This window comes from Chinchilla lanigera, unplaced genomic scaffold, assembly GCF_000276665.1.
Source record: "Chinchilla lanigera isolate Chin_1 unplaced genomic scaffold, ChiLan1.0 scaffold00092, whole genome shotgun sequence".
Lineage (NCBI taxonomy): Eukaryota > Metazoa > Chordata > Mammalia > Rodentia > Chinchillidae > Chinchilla > Chinchilla lanigera.
The window spans coordinates 7,740,517-7,749,739 of NW_004955493.1; the positions used below are offsets into that span (position 1 = coordinate 7,740,517).

A 9,223-nucleotide genomic window follows, 5' to 3' on the forward strand; every position below is an offset into this window, starting at 1 on the left:
ACAGCTCTCTCTTACCAGCCAGGTCTGTGGTAAGGGGAAGGGAAAAAAAAAAAAAGCAAAACCTTAAAAGAGTTTTATTCCATAATAAATAATTAATATTTTGTAAATAAAATGTTCAAAATTAAAACTAAAGTTACCTGTACATACAGTTGTTGAAAATAGGAAGACAGCTTTGAGATAAATACAATCCCTGTGAAAGCCCTAGGCCAGGGAGGCCACCTGTCAGCCCAAAACAGAGAGTGGATGTGTCCTGAGAAGAAAACAGACGCGGCAGGAATCCTTGCTTCTCCCAGGGTTGGATTTCCATTGATCAGAAGTAAAGCTCCTTCAGAGGAAAAGCGAAACTGTGGCAGAAGTACACTAGCAAAGGAGATGAACTACAGCAGGGAAAGGAAGGCCTGTCCCTCGGAAAGGCTGTATCCTCAGGCAGGAAGTGAGGTAGACAGACAGGAAGGCAGCCCTTGGACTTCCCCAACATGACAGGAAGGGGAAGGTCTCTAAGGAAGCCAGGGAGGAGAGCAGCTGTCCTGGAAGCCTCTTCCAGAGGGAGTCTTCTTTGCACCCAGGAAGTAGGAAAACCAGTACCGCTGCATAGAGACCCACCCAGATGTGGAAGCAGGCCGTGGGACCTGGGTGGGAATCCCCAGGCAGTAAGAGATGGAGCCCTGGCTTGTAGGAAACATCCCCAGAGACACACAGCCCTCTGATTAAATATTGCTCTTTATCTCAGAAGCAAGGTGGAAAAGACATTGTTTTGTTTTTTGTTTTTGACTTTTTGAGACAGGTTCTTACTGTGCAGTTCAGGCTGGCCTCGAGCTCACTTTGTAGCCCAGGCTGGTCTCGAAGTCCCAACGATCCTCCTGCCTCAGCCTCCCGAGTGCTGGGATTACAGGCATGCGCCGCCACGCCAGGCTCGGGAAAAGACAATGTGAAAGAGGAATCGCTGCAGACTCTGACAGGACGTCCTGCCCTTTATGCTGGGTACTTGGTCTTGAGCAGAGCCAAATCCCTCACAGCTCGGTCTGTCCAGTGGCCATATTCCCGGGTCACTACATACCCTCGACATTTTCTTTCGAAGGCGGAGGCCCCAAAGGGGACAACCCCGAGAGTGTCCTCTTCCGGGGGAATAGGTAGCCCGAGGGCATTCATGATGGCAGCCACATTGCCAAGCAGGCCTTGGGCTCTCAGTCTTGCAACTCCGAGCTGGGCCAGCAGGACAGGGCTACCAGGATTCAGGTCGCTCTGATCGTCCCCCACGAGCTGGAGGTGCTGAGTCAAGGCCAGGAAGGCTCCTTGGGCCCGGCTAAGCCGCTCACCGTCATCTAGGGCGTGCCAGATCTTAAAAGGGACTGCAGCAGGAGGCAGGCTGCTGAGCTGGAGCTCAGGGGCTGAGAAGCCAGGGTCACTGAAAGGGCTGCCCTGGTGCTGGAGCTGCAGGAAGGACAGAGACAGATGGAAATAAGGAAGGTAACAGCTGTCTGGGCCTGTGACTCCATTTCTGCCCTCTGAGACTAGAGAGTTGATGGGATGTCCTCACTCAGGGCAAGGGCCCAGTCGGGCTCCTATCTGTGTGTTCACTGTTGCACATTCAATCATAAGTTTCTAGCCCCGCGTGGTGGCGCATGCCTGTAATCCCAGCACTCGGGAGGCTGAGGCGGGAAGATCTTTGCAAGTTCGAGACAAGCCTGGGCTACAAAGTGAGCTCAAAGCCAGCCTGAACTGCACAGTGAGACCCTGTCTCAAAAAGACAAAAACAAAAAAACAAAAAACAATTTCTATAATTCCCACATGGCAATATTATTGTGACAATGATAGCAAATAATATATATAAAGCACTTAATACAGCACCTGACATACAGTAAGGGTACAAAAAAGCATCGTTAATTAATGGTATATTAAATCAACAAACATTGTTATATTTTTATATTATTCTCAATCCAAATATATTGACAATGTATTGTGATTACAGGTGATCTTTCTCTTATTTATAGTATTTAGTTACTTTTATTAAAATTCTTAATAAAGTTATGATTAATGTTATTAAATTTACTTGAGAGCCTCCATAAAGCAAGACAGAGAATCTTGTTTGTTTGTTTGGAAACAGGTCTCACTGTATAGTCTAGGCTGGCCTTGAACTCATGACGATTACCCTGCCTCTGCCTCCCAAATGCTGGAATTACATATATGTCGTACCACACTGGCTCAAAGATCCCCAGAAACTGAAGGTACACTGAGAGATCTCCTAACTGGCGGATCACCCAGGCTGATACTCCCATTGTGCGGGTGGCTCAGGGTACCTGAGGCCATCCAGGAAATAGTGTCAGTATGGGAGGTGTAGAATGCAGAACTTCTCAAGGTATAGTGTAGCAGGAGAGTTGCATTCTCTAGGACCCCATGGCTAGGTGGAGTGTAAAACTTGGGAAGAGGTATTACTGGGGGGGGGGCGTGAATTTTGGCTCCCAGAGCCTCTGTGCCTCTTTTAGGGTACTTGGGGGTTTTTTTGTTGTTCTTTGTTTGTTTGTCTTTTTGAGACAGGGTCCCATTATGCAGTTCAAACTAGCCTTGAACTCACTTTGTAGCCCAGGCTGGTCTCGAACTCACAACAATCCACCTGCCTCAGCCTCCCGAGTGCTGGGATTGCAGGCGTGCGCCACTATGCCCGGCTAGGGTACTTGGTTTTAAAATAGGAACAAGCCGGGCATGATGGTGCACTTGGGAGGCTGAGGCAGGGGAATCTCAAGTTCGAGGCCAACCTGGGCTACATAGAGAGACCCTGTCTCAAACATAAATAAAATAAAATAAAATAAAATGGGAACAGGCATCTCATGAGCCTTATCAAAACCATCTGCAAGTGAGACCCAGCCAGCAGGCTGCCTCTGTTGCTGCTATATGGTGGGGTGGGGGTGAATGTTGGGGACCAGGCTATGTGATAGATTATGGGGAACTCTGACTTTAACTCTGATTTAAGCCCCACCCCCATGTCCTAAGGTCGGTGTGACCTTGCCTCAGGAACAGGGAGGTATATGGACGGCCACTTGGCTGTGGGAGGAATTCGTGCCCCTTGGCTGTGGGAGGAATGCTGATGACCCCGCACTACTGAGACAAGATAGCATCTCCTGAGGACAGTTGTTAACCTGCAGGAATTTGGGTTTAGAGAAAATCTGGCTCCTCATTAATTTAATCCTTATCCACCCATTTCCTATATATTTTTTTGTACTGGGAATCGAACTCAGGACCTTGCGCTTGGCAGACAGGCATTTATGCCGCTGAGCTATATCCCCGGCCCCGTTTCTTATAGTTACTGTTCTATTGCTACCCTTCTCCCTGTGCTTCTTGCTAGCCAATAAAAGCGAGCCAACTGCAGAGGTAACCACGCCAGGCCACTAGAGGCAAACTCCTCCCAGCCCCCCTTGGACCCTGAAATTTATCTCTGTCTTTCTTTATTCCTGGTCGTTTGCCCTCCAGGTATCCTAGGGTGGACCAGCCCTAGGTAGGTGAGGGGTAGGAGGTTGTGGCGCAGAATTCTGCAGACCGGGTTCAGATCTGGAAATACTGCCAGTTCTCAGTTGTGTGTCCTCAGGCAAATTTTTCACTCCCTCTTAAGACTCAGTTCCCTCATCTGTAAAATGGATTCTAACTCTATCTCTCAGTGGTTTGAGGAGTCCGTCATGGGACAGAGCCAGGGTGGCCCTCTCCTATAATCCCAGCCCCCAGAGAGGATGAGATAGGATAATAATGAGGTAGGATAATCACAAATTAGAGCCAAGCGGGACAACTTAGTGAGATTCTATCTCAAAATGAAAAATATAGCCTGGTGTGGTGACGCACGCCTGTAATCCCAGCACTTGGGAGGCTGAGGCAGGAAGATCATTGTGAGTTCAAGACCAGCCTGGGTTACAAAGTGAGCTGAAATCCAGCCTGAGCTTCACAATGAGACCCTGTCTCAAAAAGACAAAAAAAAAAAAAAAAAAATGAAACAAAGTGAGAAATAAAAAAGGGCTGAGGATGCAGCTCTGTGCTATGGCCCTGGGTTCAATCCCCAGAACTGGCGGTGGCGGGGTGGTTTAAACATACAGCATCCGACGATCAAAGCCCTTCCTTGTAGGTGCTTCCTTTGAACTATATAACACACCTGAGAAGTCAGCAAAGGCAGGGTCTCCATCCCATTTTGTGAGGGAGGAAGCTGAGATCAAGCGAAGAGGCACAGCTTGTCCACAGACACCTAGCCGTCTGTAGCAACGCTTGCATGAGTGTGTCTCTAGCGCTTGGGACCTCAGAGGAGTTTCCCGGGCTCTGGCTCCCCGGCCCACGGCAATGCCCCTCCCCCTTGCCCCCTCATGCCCAGGCTCACTCACATAGGTCTGCAGCAGCGTTGAGGTATTCTTCTGCATGTAGAGGGCCAGGCTGTAGGCTTGACTGATGGGCTCAGCTGGGGAGAGGGGGGCTGCCAGTCTCAGGGGTGGCAACAGCAGGCTCAGTAGGCAGAGGGGGGCTGGCAGAGGAAATCGGAGCTCAGCAGGGAGTCCCTGGCCTTGCCTGCCAGTTTATTCATTCAGCCTAACAACCCAAAGGGCATGCAGTTGTCTTGTACTTCCAGGTCAGGGCACAATCACCCTGTAGAGCGTTTCCAGCCCAGAACCCCACTTGAACTTCCCTTGAACTCCAGACCTACGTATTCAACTTGCTACTTGACATTTCTCACTTGCACGTTAATAAACATCTTAAAATACCACATCTCAGCTCAGTAGTTTCTCCCCCTCCAGCATCCTTCCAGTTGCTCAGGGCCAAACCATGATGTCCTCTGTTTTTGTTTTTGCTTTTTTTTGAGACAGGGTCTCCCTACGCAGTTCAGGCTGGCCTTGAACTCACTATGTAACCCAGGCTGACCTCGAACTCATTATGATCCTCCTGCCTCAGCCTCCCAAGTGTTGGGATTACAGGAATGCGCCACCACCCCTGGCCTGGGTGGGGGGCTCCTCTTTAAGACCACATTTTCTTCTCTATGCATCCAACCCTATAGTAAATCCTTTTGGCTCTATTTTAAAAGATAGCCAAACTGGGGTCTCTTTTTTAAAATGTGAGATGCATACCTGTAATCCCAGCACTCAGGAGGCTGAGGTAGGAGGATTGTTGTGAGTTCAAGACCAACCTGGGCTACAAAGTGAGCTCAAGGCCAGCCTGAATTGCATAGTAAGACCCTCTCTCAAACAGACAAAAAAAAAAAAAAATCCCAAAACATGAGATGCTCTATGAATTTACATGCCATCTTAGCTCAGGGGCCATGCTAATTTTCTCTGCATCATTCCAATTTTAGTATAAAAGCAAGCACATTATACGTGTTTCTGGATCTGAATGCTGATTACAAGAATGTGGTTTTTCTAAATCGGGTACAGTGGTGCACCCCTATAATCCCAGAACTCTGGGAGGCTGAGGCAGGAGGCTCACGGGTTCAAACCTAGCCTGAAAATTTTTTTTGGCAATACTGAGGATTGAACCCAAGAGGTACATCCCCAAATTTATTTATTTATAGATAGAGTCTCACTCAGTCTCTAAATTGCCTAAGTAGAGCCTAAACTTGTGATCCTTCAGCCTCAGCCTCCCAGAGTGCTGGGATTGCCGGTGTGTGCCACCATGTCTGGCTCAGCCCAAGAATAAACATCTTGAATGCAAAATACCCACTACTAACTCAGTAACCCCCTGAACCCCAGCATTCTTCTAGTTGCAGTTTATTGAGATCCTTTCTCTCAATATAAAAAATAACAGCGGGCTGGGGAATTAGCCCATTGGAAAGGCCCTGAGTTCAATCCCCAGAAAGAATAGAAACAACATAAAGGATTCGTTCTCTGAAAATGTACTGAGCCACACACTTATGACTTGTGTATTTTTCTGTATATTTATTACTTTCATTTAAAAAAAAAAATTTGTCTTTTTGAGACAGGGTCTCACTATGCAGTTCAGGTTGGCCTTGAGCTCATGTTGTAGCCCAGGCTGGTCTCGAACTCGCAACGGATCCTCCCGAGTGCTGGGATTACAGGTGTGCACCACCACGCCCAGCTCGGTCCTCTTTCTGCATTCTTGAGTTCCCAGAAGTTGAGAACCAATCAAGAAACGCTTGAAAATGAAGGCCCTTCCCGACCAGCTTGGATGAGCTCATCTCCCATCACACTGGCGTTATAATTTACTTCGATGTTGCCTGTGTGCTGTGTCTGCACAGTAAAGTTGCTGTCAGGCCGTAGATTTTCCTCTGTCTGTTCACAGCTGTATCCCCAAGTGCTTAGAGCACTCTTGCCAACCCTCGGGATCTGTTTGCTGCACATCCACATACTCAACCAGCTGCATATGGAAAACTGCATCCGTTACTGCACATGTGTGGATTTTTTTCTTGTCATTATTCCCTGAACGATAGGTACAGTCGCTATTTGCACAGCATTTACATTGTATTAGGTATCATAAGTAATCTAGAGATGATTTAAAGTATTTGGGCCGGGCATGGTGGCGTACACCTGGAATCCCAGCACTCAGGAGGCTGAGGCAGTAGGATCACTGCAAGTTTGAGGCCAGCCTGGGCTACAAAGTGAGCTCAAGGCCAGCCTGAACTGCATAGCGATAACCTGTCTCAAAAAGACCAAGAAAAAAAAAAAAGTATTTAGGAGATTGCATAGGTTATATGCAAAATCACACCATTTTCTATCAGGGACTTGAGCATCCTCAGATGTCGGTGTCCTGAGGGAGGGAATTTCTGAAACCAACCCTCCACAGATACCAACTGTACTTAGCACATGCCAGGGACTCAGCGAATATTTGTTGAGTGAATGATGCACCAGGCCTGCTATGGGAGGAGCAGAGGTTTCGGCAGGTGCCTGCTCCCTAGGCACGCGTGCCAGAGCAGCCAGGTAGGCGGCCAGGCAGGGCGCTTCCCTCCCGGCCTCTGGGCCCTGTGCTCTCGCCCCTCACTCACCCAGCGGACAGCTCATGCTCCCTCCTGGGCGCCTTCCTCTCCGCAGTCTCTGGGGCTTTCCAGGGCACCTGTCTGTCCCTTAAGTGGCTTTATACCTGGGGCTGAGCCCTGGAGCTGCCCAGGAGGGAGGGAAGGAGTCACACCCTGCAGAAGGAGGGCGGGCAGTGGACAGGGTCCTGGCAGAGAATGGGGCAGACAGAGCTGGGGGACATGACAGGGAGGGGTTTGGGCAGGACCCAGAGGGGGGCGGACATTCTAGGCCACGCAGAAGTCCGGGAGACAGTGATAGCCGGAGAAGGGGCGATTGAGATGACACCTCAGACCCTCACCGCCCCCAGACTTGACCTTAAACCCTGGTGGGTTAGGAGGGGGCAAGGGCAGAGAAGGGATTATGGGGGACAAAGGGGCCGCCTTGTTCCCTGCTGCTCTGCACGTCCTGGGATCCAGTTTCCCCTGAGGAGGCGGCCCCCTGCTCCGCCCACGCCCACAGGGACCCAGGCACGGAGCCCTGGCTCCCAAGGAGTTTGGAAAAGGAGCAGGGGAGGCAGTACAGGAGCAGTGTCACCCACAGCAGGCGCACCCTTGGACACAGGAGCACGCACACGTCCACGCACATGCGAGCGTGCGGGCCCGCGGCAGGCAGGTGGGCACACGCACGCACGCTCTCATGTGTTCATCCACTCGAGCGTGCCTGGCCCTACTGCGCGTCAGTCCCTGCGCTAGGTGCCGGGGACGGATCGTGGAACACGAGCAACGAACGTCCCTGCCCACGGCGCCAACACTAGCAGGTGCGCCTACCTGTGTGTCACACCTGGCCAGGCCTGCACGCGTCACACAGCCAGGACCCCGGAGAGGCGAGCGCTCAAGTGCGCACAGCTGCCCGTGGGAACACGCTGGGCACAGAGCAGACACGCGCACAGGCGTGCACACGGACACCGACAGCCAGGGTGGGGGCAGGAGGCTGCAGGGAGCTGCATCTCAGCATCCGGTGGGCTGGGCCATCTTGTCCCCCTGCCCATCACAATGCATGGGACACACACAGCCCCCAGGCCGTCTCCCTCGGAGGCCTGTGGCTGAGCAGCTGGGGGAAGTCCCACCCCAGAGCCTCCCCAACCTCGCCACAGTGGGGCAACATTTCCCACTCACCCTCTGGGAACCAGAGAGGGGTCCCGTGGGCCCTACCCCGACTCCACCCAGGGGGCCGCAGTCCTGCTTCACCATCATCCGCAACCCCGTCGGGGGTAGGGAGGAGAAAGAGCAGCGGTACTTACCCTGGGCAGGTAGAACAAGCGCCTGCTCTCTGCGGCGCCCGGAGACCCCAAAGCAGGTGGCCCCGCCTTGTGGGCACACAGTCCGGTGTGGAGATCGAGATCGACAGTAACGCGTGAGCTGGAGAAAACCAAAACAGCCAAAGCGATTGATGTGGTTAGCCAGGGCTGGGGCTGGGACTAAACTGAGCAGACCGAGGCCCAGAAAGGGGAAGCTACTTACCAGGGGCCACACAGCAAAGCCAGGGAAGACCCTAGGCCCTGTCTCTCGGCTTGGGCCGGGAGGTGGGGTGTCCTGAATCTGAGCTGTGAGCTGGAGGAGAGGGGAGGTTGCGGACAAAGGTGGTTCTGGGTTGGGGGCCTCTGAACAGCATCTTCAAGGCCGGGGCCTGCGGGCTGGCAGGTAGGCCGATGGCGGGCAGGTGGTGATGTCAGGGATTAGAGGAGGCCCATTGAGTCGGTGCGCTGAGGCGTGGGCCAGGCGCGGCAGTGGAGTAGGGGCAGGAGGGGCGGGAGGGGCGGACACTCGATCTGTGCTATTCACAAGTGGAGGTGTACGTGGCGCGGCGCCTCTCTTGGGAGGAAGGCTGACCCCCACCGACCCCAGCACTGTCCACCTCTTGGGGCTTCTCTTGCTTTCTTCTGACCCCCAGGGGCCCCACCTAAGGCCCAGCTCCATCTGTGTGAGGTGATGACCCTGGCAGAGGTTGGAAGCCTGTGTGCCCCATGCTGGCCTGTTCCTTATGTCTGCCTGCCTCCAAATGTTCTTTCTCACTGGAAGCTGGTGTCATCGGGACCTCAGTCATTTATGAATCAGAAGGCTTGGGTTCAAGTCCTGCCTTTGTTCATCACTAGTTTGGCCAAGCTACGAAACCCCTCAGAGCCTTTATTTGTTTCCCTATCTAGACATGGGGATAGTAATTCCCATCTGGAACCAGGTGTGGTGGTGCATGCCTGTAATCCCAGAACTCGGGAGGCTGAGGCAGGAGGAGCATTT

At 52.0% G+C, this 9,223-nt stretch overlaps 1 protein-coding gene across 1 annotated transcript; it reads right to left on the reverse strand.

Annotated features, from left to right (window-relative positions):
- Positions 1–863: 863 nt before the first annotated feature.
- LOC102022711 (cardiotrophin-2) lies at positions 864–7,180 on the reverse strand. Its single transcript, XM_005405279.2, has 3 exons — positions 6,959–7,180; positions 4,356–4,492; positions 864–1,431 (listed from the first exon to the last, which is right to left on the reverse strand). Exons 1-3 carry the CDS (start codon positions 6,972–6,974, stop codon positions 973–975), a joined length of 612 nt encoding a protein of 203 aa, XP_005405336.1. The 5' UTR covers positions 6,975–7,180; the 3' UTR covers positions 864–972.
- Positions 7,181–9,223: the final 2,043 nt, after the last annotated feature.